General features: G+C 33.9%; 2 protein-coding genes across 2 annotated transcripts; one reads left to right on the top strand and one right to left on the bottom strand.

Moving 5' to 3' along the window:
• Positions 1-2,925: 2,925 nt before the first annotated feature.
• Positions 2,926-5,282, bottom strand: LOC105320119 (carboxypeptidase N subunit 2). Its single transcript, XM_011417921.4, has 2 exons — positions 5,165-5,282; positions 2,926-4,527 (listed from the first exon to the last, which is right to left on the bottom strand). Exon 2 carries the CDS (start codon positions 4,511-4,513, stop codon positions 3,464-3,466), a length of 1,050 nt encoding a protein of 349 aa, XP_011416223.3. The 5' UTR covers positions 4,514-4,527; positions 5,165-5,282; the 3' UTR covers positions 2,926-3,463.
• A 2,129-nt stretch (positions 5,283-7,411) lies between these two features.
• LOC109620931 (uncharacterized) lies at positions 7,412-16,432 on the top strand. Its single transcript, XM_034453951.2, has 3 exons — positions 7,412-7,547; positions 8,387-10,263; positions 10,714-16,432. The coding sequence occupies exons 1-3, from the start codon at positions 7,544-7,546 to the stop codon at positions 12,382-12,384; spliced, it is 3,552 nt and encodes a 1,183-aa protein (XP_034309842.2). The 5' UTR covers positions 7,412-7,543; the 3' UTR covers positions 12,385-16,432.
• Positions 16,433-16,645: the final 213 nt, after the last annotated feature.

Raw genomic sequence — 16,645 nt, forward strand, 5'->3', positions numbered from 1 at the left:
TCCTCAGGAAAATTTAAACTAGTCTTTAATAAACAAAGTAAAGTTATCAATGGAAAATTAAGCATCGGAACCCAACGGAAGTCAAGAGTATCTGGTCCGTTCTGCTCTACAAATTGTCGGTCTCAATCAGAAAAAATGTATACCGTGTCTACTATTTGTGTTTTATACCATTTTTCTACCAGTTACTGGGTGGTTGTAAGTACCAAATATACAAAATGTACAATATATTAACTACATACACTTCTCTAACGATTTATTTTACATGCATTGGTCCAAAATTGTAGGGCCACAACTTCTCTTTAAAAAAAACTTCAGGTATTTTTCATCAGACAGAAAATGAATAAAATTGTTAGATTTTTTTAATGGCATTCGAAAATTCTAACCCCCCTCTTTAAATCTTTGCTTATTTTACGTCACAAAAACTGGTTCTGCTTAACCTTGAGATTGCTGGCATGGGACACCGACACCTGTCCATATTAATGTGGATATACAGGACATGTTATAATCAGAATACTTTCACCGGTTTAGAATTTTCAAATTTTACAATATTTGTACAAAAATGTGCATTACAATTTTTGAAGAGGTAAAAAATATATAAGCCCATGCAGGATTCGAACATACGACTTACAGATTCGTAGTTTACGTTTAAAACCCATTGTGCTACGCTGTTAGGTAACACTTTTGGGAAAGAAAATAAAAGATAAAATTCTGCTTGACTTAAATGTTTCATTTCGATAGGAAATACCAATACGTCACAAGATCTGGATGTGTCCCATGCCACCTTAATATATATTAAATATTAAATATCATATATTATATATTGGTTTACTGTGGTTTTGATTATAAACCACAGTAAATATTATTAGATACATGTAGATACATTCACAGGTACATTGTATTTGGGGCGTTTGTACCTTTCCTCCTTTATTGAAAATAAAAATCCAAGGCCAACTCACGCTTTATATCCATTGTTTATGTTTTTATATGCATGATACTTTATTGATAACGTTACATATAGAGAAATAATCTGTCTTTTATCTTAAAATATAGGATCTATATTTATATGACTGTGTAACAGAGTATGACTGTACTTTCTAATTTTCTCTTACTGACTTTCGAAGAAGTTGATCGAGGGGCCAGGTCGTTGTTTATTTTTAAAAAACTATATTCTATGCGTGGTAAGTGGATAAAGAATGGTTGACTAAACACCCCCCCCCCCCCCACACACACACATCAATTGCTCCACAATTGTTTAGAAATTTATACCCCCTGTCATATTGTGAAAAATTAATACAAAGGTTTTTTGAAACAGTATAAATGATGTTAAATACAAATATATACATGTAATGCAATACCATTTACAGTTTGTAAATAGTTAATTTAAGCGGGCTGTTTATTATTATCAAGTTTCTCCTTTACTGTGAAAATATAGCATTGTAAGCCTAAAGAATGATAACTCTAATTCTATCCTGAACGATGTATAGTATGATATAAATTAAGGTGCATGGAACACCACGCCCTGAAAAAGTCACTCAAACTAATAGTTAATTATTTGATTTTGAAAGATATAATGATAGATAAAATGTACATATGTGAAATAAAAGCGAAAAATTTTGCATTTTAAGGATAAAAAATGAACACTTAGGTAAGTAACAACAAAAGTCCCTGCAGGATTCGAATTCGGGATGTACAGATCACAAGCCGGACACTTTTATCCATTTGGCTGTGTAGTAAGTTACGTGTTGCCTTCAATAAAATTCTCTCTATAAAACGAAATTTCGTTTCGATCAGATGTCAGCCATTTTGTGATGATGTTTTATTCCACCTTAATGTTCAACGGTCTCTTATTTATTCAGGTGGTTAGTGGTGCATGCGTTGAGATACCTCTTTTGTCCTCTTTTATATAAGCTTTCTGATTCTTTATTCCATCATACATACATGTAATTTGCACTTCTCATATATTTTTTTATCTAAGAGAGGGATTTGTATGATCTTATTGTACTTTATGTCAAATACATGTACCTGCTATTGTAAAATATCAATAAATATTGTTTAAACTAAAAATATAAACTAGATACGGAAGCACGTGTGAGTATGGTACTTTTTTTTTTTTTACATTTTTTTTTTGGCATCAGCTGAATTTTGTTTCCAGCACCACGGGTAAGCCATCTTCGCTAGTAAGTAAAGGTAAGGTTTTTTGTAGTCTCCTTTTTGAATGGGAGCATGCATCTTCCAAAGTCAAGTACATTGTATTTGTAAACTGCTCCGCTCTACTGTGTTATTATGGAGACGGTACATGAAATTGGTACATGGGTGTATGTGAGAGAATCGAGCGAATCGTAAACCCATGCGGACATGCTTTACAGTGCTTCTGTGGGTCTTCCCTTAAGCGCAATTCCTACATGTTTAACTGAGTGACTAAGGATGTATTTCGCCGCATGCATTTATCGGTAGGGTTTGTAACTAATAACTTTATAACAACTCTGACAATGAAATTAAAGTAATGAAAGTACTGACGGCCGGATTATTGTAGTTTAATTCTGTTTTGAAATACTTTAAATTCACTAATGATTTTTTGATGAGACAACTATCTACATTTATTTCTGTGCAGTTGTGCTATTTAAAAGTAACCATGTACATTTCTGCATACAGCCAGGCTTTTGCAAAGCTTAATTTGAGCTGGATGGCGGTGGCCATTATTAGGCTATATTTACCTCCTTTACACAAAGAGTTCTGTATAAGACATGGGAAAATGTTCAAATTTCAAAGTCAAAATGCTTTGATTTTTACTTGACTAAGTATTAGTCTATGGCAAAAAAGCATGTGTACAAATCTACAGCTGACATGGATCTGATGGATGATTTGTTGACAACGTGTACCCAGCATCATTAAACCACCATAAAAGAAACAGACAAAATACACATATAGAATAAACTTAAAATTTATTTGTGAAACATTGCATATAGATTACATATGTCTGATGAGTTCATGTAATACTTTGAACGTACCAACTCTTTGAAAATCTCTTTTGTTGAGGGCTGATGGAATAGCAGTTTTCAAGTTTTTGTTTGGTCCAGACTATATTTTGTGAAGACACGAGGCTGTAGTTTTACATTAAATTATGTATGTATATACACATCTTTTATAATCAAGCTAACATGCAGCACAAATGCCGAGCTTTTCATAAATCGGCTTACTTTTTGCAGTATTTTAGCTCCAAGACTTTAATATGTTTTTAAAAATATTTGATAACAGTTGGAAGTCTATAGCTCCCGGTTTATAAAAAACTCGACCAGGTCGTCCATTCAATTTTTTCGATTCCTGACCGGGAGCTACAGAACTGCATTCAGCTAATTTGATAATACATGTGTATACATGTGTATCGATACCACTCGATCTAAAAAATATTTTACCTAATTATATTAATCTACAGGACAAATTGAAGAATTCGCGTCGTTTGTATTTATAAAACCAGAAGGATGATGCTGACTAATGAGAACAGTGTCCAGGACGACCTTCTACATTCAGCAGCGTTTCCACCCTTTTTATTTGTGTTGGACTTCGATCCCGATCCGTTTGATTCTTCATCCCCCATTATGATTCTGTCTGTACAAACGTGTTCCGGGATTTCTTGGATAGGTTGACAGTTGTCGGGCACCTGTTTGCTCGCGGGACAGTTTTGTATTTTATCATTATCCAGGACGTCTTTGACGCTCGCGCCTTGTAGCGCCTCTGGGCCGGTACATGTCCCCGTTTCAACCAAATCCTTTAGCCCTACCTCAGAGGCATATATATTTTTCATGTACACAATATCGCAAGTGCACTGAAATTGACATCCAGAAATGATCAGCGATTTGGTGAGACCTAGTCTCGGATAGACATTGCACTCCAAATTATCAAAAGCGACTTGTTTGAACTCAACAGTGTTGAATTGAGTATCGGCAAACGCAGCACTTCTTAGATGTTTCAGCCGACCATTTTCATATTTTATACCCAGGTCAGAAGTAACATTGTTAAACGCAAATGGTTCCATTTTGTGCACTGTTGTGTCCGTGAAAGTGAGTTGTAGCTTTGTCTTGATATTCCAAAACGCGTAACTTTTCATTGTTGTTATGGTCGACTTTCTGAACGTGATGGACACCGGACTAAGATGTGTAAAAGCCCCTTGCTTGATTTCACCAATCACAGTCAGATCGAACAAAATTGTTTTCAAATTTTTATGATTACTTGGTATTGCGCATGCACTGATTTGTCCGAAATTGCAGCGACTAAATGACAGCGTGGTCAAATTAGGAAGGTTTTCGAAAGCTTTCGGGGGTAGTTCTGTCACAGTGTACTCATCAAAAACAATTTTTTCAGTATTTGTTGGAAACGATTCAGGAAAATGAACTGCCGCGGGACATTTGACATTGTTACCTCTACAGACGCATTGTTTTGGACATCCTAGGATCAATGCTGGTAGGATACAGGCTATAATCAGGAGTGACCCTCCTAGGCTGTATCTTGAAGCCATTAAAAGCAGTCTGGCTGAAGAAGAAGAAATCAGATTTCATTAAATCATGCTTTCGAAGTCTATCTATCTATCTATCTATCTATCTATCTATCTATCTATCTATCTATCTATCTATCTATCTATCTATCTATCTATCTATCTACTTTTTAAATTTTGTAATTAAAAATGAATGCATGTTTACGACCCTGTGTTTAGGAATTATTAATACCACTCGACCGGTTCCAAATTTAGTGTTGCATTAACATATCATTTACATATCATAAGAAAAATAAAATGGTGGAGATTAATTAAAATGCGTAAATGTGTGGACTTCATTGATTTTAATAAGTTCAATTTGATGGTCCTTTTAGTCCTTATAGTGCGCAAGGAAGAAAACAAATACCAATCAAATACATTCATTTGCAAAGACAGAATTCTTTTTGTTTACTATTATTAATTGTCACGATGTCAAAAAATAAGCCTCGGGGGCACGTCATCAATTTATCTCTCAATTCATGATGTAACAAAACATGCGTATTATCAACGAAATAAGATAAAACAATAAATATGAATAAGATATAATAAATAAATAATCTGCAAAAATAATACTGGTCTAATTTTTCTGCAAGACTATATCCCCCTTGTTTTGAAAGAATTGCGTAGAAAGCAAACCTGTTGAGCAATAAGATCGTCTATTCCTCGTCTGTCGCGCCGTTGTCTTAACAAAACGTCTTGTGCATTTTTATTGCCTATTGTAACCGCAGGTACGGAAGCCCACTGGAGAAACAAGACAATATATAAAGAGCATTTAACCATTACAGAGAGAGAGAGAGAGAGAGAGAGAGAGAGAGAGAGAGATGCAGATGCGTGTGTCTACTGCAAGTAATTGCGTCGAAATAATATTTTGCGATGTGCAGCAATAGTAACTCTGCTGCAGTTGTTAATGTACTCCATAGCTAGACGTACTTATTTCAACAAGTTATTAATATAATCCAGAACATGATGAGGGTAGCAACATTGAAGGAAAGAAAAACCAACTCGCTAAGACGCAAACCGAAACACAAAACACCCAAAGGAATCGTTCACCGCATTATTTTCATCATTCCACTGGTTAACGTTAAAACAAGAGCATCCCTTTCATCATCATTTTCGTACCTCGACATCTCCTACAGGGGTCCACCTGGCGAATACAAGGCACGTAGCATCGATTTTAAAGTGGGTGGGGAAGGCTCATCAAACAAAATCTTTACAATAAAAAAAAAAGGAAATTCGCAAATTACGACATCCCTGACCCCGACCCAAACCATTTGCCACCGAGGGCTACGGAATAACCAATGCTGCATTTATTGTCATGCATCTCTCAGACTGGGACTATATTTAATTAAACGACATTGCTCACGGCATTATTGGAACCGTGAACTCTAACATAGCATTGGACCTCCTAGTACATGTACATGTAGGTATATGAAGTATGCTGACCCGGGTGATAGAGAGACTAGTCCCCAGTATACCATTGGAGAGGAGGGGGTACCTCATCGCCATCAGCATGGGCTCTGGATGGTTCGAGCCATTTTTAGACTGCATTAATCTCCTTGAGAAGAATAACTCTGCATAAAGGTAAATAAAGATTATTGAAAAATGAAGATTTTCTGCTAAAACATTTGAATATTTAATATTGTTTTAAGCAATCAGCAAAAAACAATCCTTTAAATTTATATAGGTTTAAAAGTTGTTGCATTTATCTGTTGTACATAACAAATTTATTTGACTTTTTGATTTCATGGTTTAAAAAAAAGATGGTTCTCAGCTAAGATAAAAAAATAATCGGGTGTAAAAAAATTTAATATAGATTTGATGGGTAATTTATGGATATAGGCCGAGCCTCCTCCAGATTGAGTTACATGTACTAATACCTTGGATATCTCTCCTAAAATTCTCAAAATGCGTAACTTTTTCATTGTGCGTTGCCAAAGTGCTCAGAATTATTAAACCGCGACCGGAGTAAATGTCCCTGGAGGTATTGTATTCCTAATTCGCATATACACTGCAATAATTTAATAACAGTGTAATTAGATTTATATTACCTTTCATGTGAAGCTGTTCTGCCACTGTCGCAGCTGCCAAATGATCACATTCATTTATGACGGTGATTCAGACTAAATACCGCAATTAAAGCTGGTTTTAAATTTCCCTTAATATCGAAATACGAACATTCAAATAGGAATATAACAGTAATATCTACTGAAATGGTAGGGAACTGGAACTTTCTAGTTAGCGAGGGATTATATTTTGTGATAACGTACATATGTAAGGGTCATCGTCGAAAATGAGAATAAAATGCCATGAATGCTTTTTTTACAAACTTTGATACAAAGGGCACATGTGTAATGTATCTGGAATATTCTAGTTAGCGAGTGATTATATGTTGTGATAAAGTAAAGGTCATCGTCGGAAATCAAAATAAAAAACCATGAATTTGCTGATTTAAGGCTTTTAATACAAACTTTGATACAAAAAGGCACATGTATAATGTAACATTTTAAGTCACATGATGCCTACACTTTATTTGTAGACAAGCTCCTGTACATTTACACACACCACAACCCCGTTATTTTCAGTAACCAGTTCTTCATCTCTCTTCTCAACAAGTAGCGCAAGTGGATGCATGATTAAGCTTAACTTTGCATTTCAAAAGAAAAAAAGCGCATGGATTGGTGCGGATACGTGCATGGTGTCATTATCTTTCAAACGATTTTCAAATTAGCAAATGTTAAATCAGGGTAAAAATTAACCCTTTGCATGCAATTTCTCGACAAAACTTAAGCAGCGTAAAATGCTTAATGAGTATTTTAATGTCGGGGACACGTTATCGAACTCTCAGGATGACAACATTTGTGGAAGTAAATAGTGCCGTGTGCATTATATTAATTAGTTCATTCTTTATCGGGGTTGATCCTACATATAGTACAATGATTTAGTCTTTTTACTAGTGAGGTCTCAGTAATCATTTCCTAAGTGTCCAGCTACCAACGACACCAGAAACGATTTATCATGCGTGAGTATTTGTTTATTTATGTTTATCAAAGTATTTCAGGTTAATATTGTTTTTGAGTTTCTAGTTACTTTTTTTTTAATTTCCTTTTGTCGGGTTAATAAAAATTTCATTTACTGTTTTATAAAACATGCATTATTAGCAATAAACCTTTATCAAATAACTAGCTATGAAATAAGTAAAAGTCGAATTTAAACAAAGCAATCAAGCTTAAAAATCAGCATTTTCAACAACTCAAAAGCAATTAAGCAAGAACAAAAGGTACATCGAAATTTGAATATGTGGAAATATTATATATAAAACTAAAGTCTTCTTTAATTAAGCAAATTTTTACAATCTAGTAAGCTAATCTATTTGGCTTTCATTTTGATTATGTGGAAAATTGGTTTACAGACATAAATTTTGTTATCAATATGAATTATGGAACATTAATCACCGATTAGAAATTTGTCATGGCCGTATGTGACCTATTCCCCCACAGGGCAACTGTCAATCTCGCATATATTACGATTCTAACACGTGTCTAAAATATGTTCATTTTACATTTTATGTTTTGATTTCTTAAAAGAACTTCAATAGCTGCGCAATATCTTGGCCAAATTTAATCATTTTTAATTATGGAACCTATAAATTCGTATAAATAGTGAATCGCAGGGTAAAGAACGTTCCTTTTCGATGTTTACCGTGTAACCGATTCTGGTAATGTTAATGTATTCACCATCTACATACAGCTAATTAAAATACATGTACAAAGAAGTACAATTAACTTATGTTGTTCAGATTTTAAGATATTCACTCTAACTTCCTGCAAACTTCTGTGTAATTTGTGTTAACTTTTTCAGACTACAATGGCCGATTGTCGCCTTCTATCTCTACATTACTGGGTCTGTTTACTCTCCTTAAAATAACTACCGCCGTTGACCTGAATATTAATTTGAAGCATATAATGAACCAGTATGTATATCTATGTGGTCGGGATTCAATCTGTAATGAAGACTTGTTAACAACACCAGGCTATGAAGAAAGCGGACGAATCAACATAAGCTGCCCTGTGTGTAGCTGTGAGGATATATGTCGAATACACGGAGACTGTTGTCCCGATTTTGCATCGAACACGTGTGTACAAACTTCATTTAAACCAGATAAAGGACACGATGTGGTAGAGTACTTCATGAAAAATGATTGTCCACAAGATGCTGATGAAAATTTAGTAAGACGATGTCAAGAGACAAACACTGATGAGAATGTCTTAAGGCGATACCCAGTAACTTCTACAGCCACCAACATAACGTACAGCAACGTCAAATGTGCAAGGTGTAGCAAGGACCTTTCCATTGTCCCGTGGCTAATTCAGACAGATTGTAATGTTGAAAAAATGTCCTTTTCCAGTGTTGATGACCTTTGGAAATCACTCAATACCTTGCAGTGTAACATAACGTACGAACCAACTGAAGAATTAAAAGAAATTCTTCCAAGAATATGTGACAAAAATGTCCATCTGATCGCCGAATGCAATGCAACAGGAACTGTGTCAGATTTCGATGAACACATGGAAGAAGCGTGTAAATCGACCAACCTGCCCATTGGCGCGTTTAAGAATCCGTTTTGTTTATTGTGTAATATTCAGGAAGAATCATTCGACCCGCCAATCTCAACTTGCAATGTTACAGGAAAACTGAAATATATAGAAGAAAGAATCGCAAACGGATGTCTTAATAAAAGCGTGGATTTACTGACTTATCCATACAAGAATAAATTTTGCGAAGATTGCAATTTACCTAAAACTGATGAAGGTGACTTCAAGTATGCAGACGTTGATCTGACTATTCAGGTTTACAACAAATTTCATACTTTGACTGATATCAATAACGTTTCAAAACTTGTGTATTTGTCTAAATATTCCATACGTTCTTTTAATTTTTCGTTGAATTCCACTTTGAGTGAAAGTATTGAAATGCAGCAAAGGTCACAAGATCAAATAAATGTGAAATTTATCAACTGGAACAACAGAAATAAATGGTGTAGAGAGAGAGAAAATGTCTATGCTGCAGGAGATAATGGATTACAGCAGTCATGCTCCTGTAAAGCAGATTGCAATCAAACAAACAGTTGCTGCAACGACCCTGATGAGGCATGGACTAAAAGACTTTTGAAAACATGGGGTTGTGTCAATTCAACAATTCCGCGTACATCATCTTCAGATAATCACTACTTTATGATCAGTAAATGTCAAGATAGCTACAACAACGAACTCATAAAACGTCTCTGCGAGTCGGACGATGAGGAAAACTATCTTAGTTTTATACCTTTGACTGATATTCAATCATTATTGACTTACAAAAATTACTTTTGTTTACTATGTGTTTTTCCGAACACTCCCAGGAAATTAATTGTCCCATGGACATTCTCCATGATATGTCCTGTAATATTTAACTTTAAGAATGAAGAAAGCCTTGAATCAGTTATCAATCATGGGTTATCACGGCAGTGTACTTTCAATCTTGTCCCAAGCTCTGATGATTATATCCCAGACAGTTGTGATGGTTGGGGTGGACGAAGTCTATACTGTTCAGTCTGTTATCAATATAAAACATCTGTAAGCGACAATATCTACGTTAGTCGGGGATACCGTTCAATATTTTCACTGTTTGATTACTCAGAGGAAACAGTTAAAAACAACAATGATGAAAAGTGCTCAAATGATGAAGTCTTTGATCAGGTAAGATTTTGAGCAGTTTAATTAATGAATTTTCCCTCTTTTAATTGAAAACTGTTTAGAAATTTAAGGTTAACATAATGTTTTAAACAAAAGTACATCAAAAATGTTGATCCCTGATATAAATTTTGTTACCTTACGAGAAATGTAGACTGCTTTTTCTTGGAAATTGAAATCGACAAATTCGAATAATAAGAATTGATATCGTAAGCTATTGATTCTGCGCTGTATTTCCATTATTTCAATTACTTTGCTTGTAAAGTTTTGTTGTCACATGCTCTTTTTTGGTTTTCCAAAGTTCCTTTATCCTTATTTTGCCTTTGAGAATGATTCCTCTAACTGCAACCGTCAAAACGGTTTGAGCATGTGACATAAAGGTTATTATTTCACATATCACCAATTTGAATATTAAAATATTCTATAGTTTTCATTCCAATTTGCTTTTTTTTGTAGGACGAATGTAGAAAGCTTGTCTGCAATCCAAGGAAAACTCTAGTGAATGGAACTTGCAAAACAATGATTTCATCCTACAAATCAAAAACCTATAATGTTGCATTTCAGGCGGTCATTTATTCAGAGATCATAATGGAGATTTACAAATATGATGTCATTCAAAAGATAAAATCGATTGTTATAGAAGATCTCTCCAATGATTCAGATTTGGAAATTCTTGATTTTAAATACTACCATCGAGTTAACAGGACATGTGAGAGGATGATCGAAGTATCCAAACTTAACCCTCTTTCGATTGAAGCATTCGTAAGGATATACTTCCGCAGAAAATCTGGTTCTAAATTTTTGGATTCCGATATGATCGAACACTCCCTATTCAATGCGACTTCGAAAACTCGGTCCTGGGGAAACATATCAATAAACATTCATAAAAGTATTCATGCTTGGTTCCTTCCAATTTCTAAGACTGAAATGTACTCGACTCCATTCTGTAATGGTCTCCTGGAATATCGCTTTTCCTCTTATGATAGAAGCGATCCCGGCACGGATATAACGGAATTGCTGTTCTGTCCAAAAGTGTTGCTTAATCCCGATAAATATACGATTTCTTCGGACGGCTTGCAAGCGTTTGTCAAATACCTGAATCGAACGTTTTATCACAATGAATTTTTTCGGGGGGTCAACAATACTCTCCACATTTGTGCTAGTGATCTCTCCTCTGGTGTTATGGCGTTAACAACCCTTGAAAGACAATCAAAACGATCAGAGTTTCCACTTGCTCTTCAAGTTATATCAATCTTTTCTACATGTATCTCTTTGATTGCTCTGTGTATTACATTCATTGTGTACTGCGTTCTTGAAAAATTGCGATCCATTCCGGGGCAGAATTTGATGTGTTTCGTAGGATCCCTATTCTTTGCTCAACTTTTCTCACTATTGAAAGACTTTTTTACTGTGAATACCGTGGTGTGTGAAGGAGTGGGCATTTTAACATACTATTTCTGGGTGTCGGTATTTACGACCGCCAGTGTATGTTGTTTTCACATGTGTCGTGTGTTTGTTTGTAACGCCAGATTTCAGAACAAATCGTTTTGCACTCAAACCGTAGTGTGGTATATGATATATTCGTTTTCAGTGCCTCTCCTTCTCACCGTTATCACTATAGGATGTCATGTTATTTTATCGCCTTCTCGTCTATCTGGTTTTGGGGGATACGCTTGCTTCACACTTGACAGAGATACTCAACTGTTCGCTTTTATTATTCCTATAACTGTTATTTGTTTCGTAAATTTCATTTTATTCTCAGTTACTTTTTATAAAATCCATGATGCCCCGACAATGGAAACGGCTAATTCCCATTGTAGAAACGATCTCTTCATTTACTTCAAATTGTTTCTTTTGACAGGAACAGCGTGGTTGCTACAGGTTATCGACGGTCTGTTTGCCTTGTCTCCATTTTCCTATCTTGTAACAATATTTAATGCTCTTCAGGGTTTGTACATCATGATTTCTTTTGTCTTGAACGATCGCGTGAAAAATATGTTTCGTGAACTTGGGATGAATGAGAGGTTTAGATTCCTGCATGTTACTTTTAAGTCTTCACACACTACGGGAAGTACACAACTCACACAGAGAATCACTGCTTCCTCAAACCATGAAAGCCACGTATAAATTTCGTACAGTACCGATTATTAGACCCAACCAAACAGAAAGTAAGTCCCAACTAAGCCCTGGGTTAACTTTCTGGGTTCACTTTGGGTTTACTCTTGGTTAACTAGAGAGGACCAAGACTTAATGCTATAGAAAACCCAGAATGGACACAGAGGGTCAACCCCGATCAGTATACCTTTGAAAGCAGACAATACATGTGTAATCTGAATATACACAGGGCAGGAATTACAGGCAGTAGGGTGGTAAGATAAAAGATGGGTCTGCTTCACAACTCAGTGTGTACAGTTGACCTTAAAAGCAATTCCCGAGTAAACCCAAAGTAAACCCCGAGTGGACCCACATTTTCAAAAAACAGACCCAGGGTAAACCCAAGTAAATCCAAAAGTAAACCCAGGGTGTAGTTGAGGTTTACTTTGGTATTAGCTTGGGTCTGATCGGTTCTGTATAGAAATAGGGATTCTTGGCCCCAAGAAAGGTTTGAACTTCCCGATACCTCAATTCATACGTTAAGTCCTTTTATTCTTTTTTGGTTTGATTTCGATTGGAATTTACTGCATCAAGACTTTATTTCTGAATTTGATAAAGCACCAATTTCTCCAGCTACATCATTATTTATCATTATGTTTTTCTTTTTCTCGTTACTTCTCTCTCTCTCTCTCTCTCTCTCTCTCTCTCTCTCTCTCTCTCTCTCTCCACCCTTTTCTTAGAGTATAAAACCTCAAAGTCAAAATTAAAGTCTTTTTTGTTTGGCCCTTACCAAACATAACATCTGTGTCAATTTCACTTCGTGTATCCTTTGCCCTCAAATCTACCTTAGTAAATGATATGACCAGCTACACGACGCACAACATATTTTCTTTCTTTTATTTTCTTTTGCATGTCCTTAAAAATGCAATGAGTTCTATTTCTCCATATTCCATTGTTGTAGGAATTCAACTCAATATTGTTTTAATTGTATTGTATATCATACTTGTGAAATACTTTTCAAGACATATATATATATATATATATATATATATATATATATATATATATATATATATATATATATATATATATATATATATATATGTATTATGAATCGTGATTCCGCTTTGGCTATAAAGGTTCACGTTTATGTATGTATGTCCTAAACAGTAAATTATTTATTTATCATCTTCGAGTAATCAATTCGGTTTTAGTTTTTAAAAAAAGAGCTTCTTTTTTTTTATTAATCTCAAAGTCGATCACTCGCATGAAATACATAAAAAATTTCAATAAGGAAAATTATTTATCTATGTTAAAAGTATAATTCATACGTGGATAAAGAGAGCAAAGATATTATCTTTAATCATTTTATTTTATATACAAAGTTTTGACTTCTTATATTATCATTCATTTTCTATAGGTAAAATTTGATTTAAGAAGATAATATAAAAGCTGCCTTATTCAAACTCATATAAACTGGGTTTAAACCGTTTAGACATGTAATGAATTGCTTTACGGCTGATATTTTGTATGTATTCATTTAGCGAACGTGTAAACTGCTTCAGCATTATGATTGTATTAAGATTGGAGTTATTAGCTCCATTTATTGAAGTAAAACTAGAGCTTGATATTTGATTTCATTTTACAATATATGTGGCAATAAAACAAATTAAGCTGCACTTGAAACAAAATGAATTTAATCAGCATCGATTAAAGCAAAGAAGGTGTTGCAAAACAGTGGGACTATTCCCTAACGTAGAAAAGACCTTTAAATATCCGTATCGCTTGAGAGCCACATCTAACTATAGACACATTACGTAGACGACTATATTTACATAGCGGGTATGTTCCGTATGAGGCAAAATAAACAAACATTTTACGTGCAATTCTATCACACACGGCAGCCACCAAATACTAGTACATGTATTTGGTTACAGTTAGAAAGATAACTATAATTATACATGATTTCTGTATATTTGAATGTTATAACATATCTCAATTTGATATCTACTGTCCGGCTTGTTTAAAATATCATTCTTGAGATACATGAATAAATCTGATTCTGGCTCTTTAAAACCGTCAGAGTTGTAATTATAATCATTCTATGTTTCTATAGTATCTAAATAAACGCTAAGTTTAGTCAAAAAGTACAAATGTTTCCGTACATATTTGCAGTAACCTATTGTTTCATCACCGATTCATACTTTCTCAAATGATTTTGTTTGCTTTTAACAACCTGTACATGTATCTTTGAAATCAACATACCCGTTTATTTCATAAAAAGGGTGAAAAATCAACTTTCTACATTGATGCATACTAAGTACATTGTTTTGAAATCTCTTGTTCAGAAGAAAATATTTTTCAAGTTTATAAAGAGGACCCCACACAGTAATGTTGAAAAAAAAAGCAGACATGCAAAATATTACATTAACAAGGGTTTAAATAATTTTATTCAGACATTCTTAAATTATATCTATACATTACCTTTCCATGCGATTAAAAGAAATAAAATTAAAATTAAAAAAATCCAACTTTTTCTGGATTCGAACCCAGTCAAAAATGTAAGACAGGGTTTTAACTTATTCTAACTGCGTAACCACTCGACTACTCTAGACATCAATTACCGAGGGGAAATTAAATACATCGTTTTTAGATTTCAAAGGTATTAATGATTTTTTCCAAAAGTCAGGTTTTTTAAAAATATGCCTCTTTGAAACAAAAATCGGAAATGGCAGTTTTCAAGAAATTGTCTTACTATAAACGTTAAGATTAAATTAATTTTGTTTCAAGGAGGCATTTTTTCCACAATGATGAGGATTCCCCTTTTATATAGCGTGCATTCTGCCACATTTGTCTGTGTAACCATTTTCAAATTTATTTCATGGTCTTAAATAAGTTAGTACTAACTTTCCAAATAACATTCTACACTGCTTTATGTACAACGTTGCATGAAAAAAGATTTACATCGAAATCTTTAACTTTTATTTTTTCTATTTTATCTGCAACTCCTTTAGGAAAAATTAGCATAGGAACTGCAACACCTTCTTTGAATGGACAGTTTTATAGATTTAAAGAAACTATTTGATCGGTATTAAAGTGTTAAGATACAAATAATGGCAACTATGAAACGGTTAAGGATCAGGGTAATACTCACTCCCTTTTGTAGGGTTATTTTTGCTGCTAAACCAATACTTTCGTTTTACCAAATTTACTGTTTCCGTAATTATTTTTTGATGTTTCAAATAAATACACACAAATGTCAGTAAAAACGATTAATATTTGATTAATAAATGGCAATTACTCTAGAATGTCTGCCTTTCGCACTTTCCATTTTTTATAACCGAAGAATAACACAGAAATTAAAGAACCTTAAACTGGATTGATTGATTCTGACATCTTTTAACCATTCGAAAATTCTCGGGACGGGCGCAATTTTCAATATTTTTACCTGACTACGCTTCATGTCATTTACAATGTAGATCCCCAATAGACCTTTTTTGGTCGTTTATTGAAACCTGAAGCAATTAAGGAAATATTTTAAAACAGAAAAAACTGGCCTTTTTTGATTCTAGTTAATGAATGTAACTGCAACACGAAAGTTTTGCATAATTATCGAAATATTTGAGCAAAGTCATTGTGGAAGCAGTAGCAATATAAAGTTTAGTACTTTATTTTAAGTTTTATCATCTTTTAATTTCACAGTCATTATCTGAAAAGAGAAACTTAGTCATTTCAACTATTTTTTGGTAGGACCTCAAAAAGTGACACAGTAAGGATAGACGTTTTGAATGCTTAATTTTTAGCATATCAAGGCAATGAGGTAGCGACAAAAGTGACGATAAGGCAAACATCAATAGTTTAAAAACATATGAATATAATATATTTTAATGATATTTTATGTAATAAAAACAAAACACCTATTTGACATTCTTTGATATGACTTAATGTATATCAATGCCATGCATTTATTCACATCAAATTTTAATTTCTACATTGTGTTAATAGCAACTAAAACAGATATTCCCCTGTCTCCTCAAAAATGCACAAACAATCGTGAAATTCGTTTTTGAACAACGAAATAAAGTTTCATAAAAGATACTTTAACGAGCAGTAAAATAAAATGCTGATGTAACATTCCTTAAAAGGACCTAGACACAATTTGAGCTTTAACCTTCCATTTTTTTTTATTTTGAATGTATATAATAGTTTATATTGGTAAATCTAATGCTTTATGAAAAGTTAGATAGCAAATATCAAGTTACAAGCAAAGAATCGAACAGAGTTTAAAATTATT

Source organism: Magallana gigas, chromosome 10, assembly GCF_963853765.1.
Source record: "Magallana gigas chromosome 10, xbMagGiga1.1, whole genome shotgun sequence".
Lineage (NCBI taxonomy): Eukaryota > Metazoa > Mollusca > Bivalvia > Ostreida > Ostreidae > Magallana > Magallana gigas.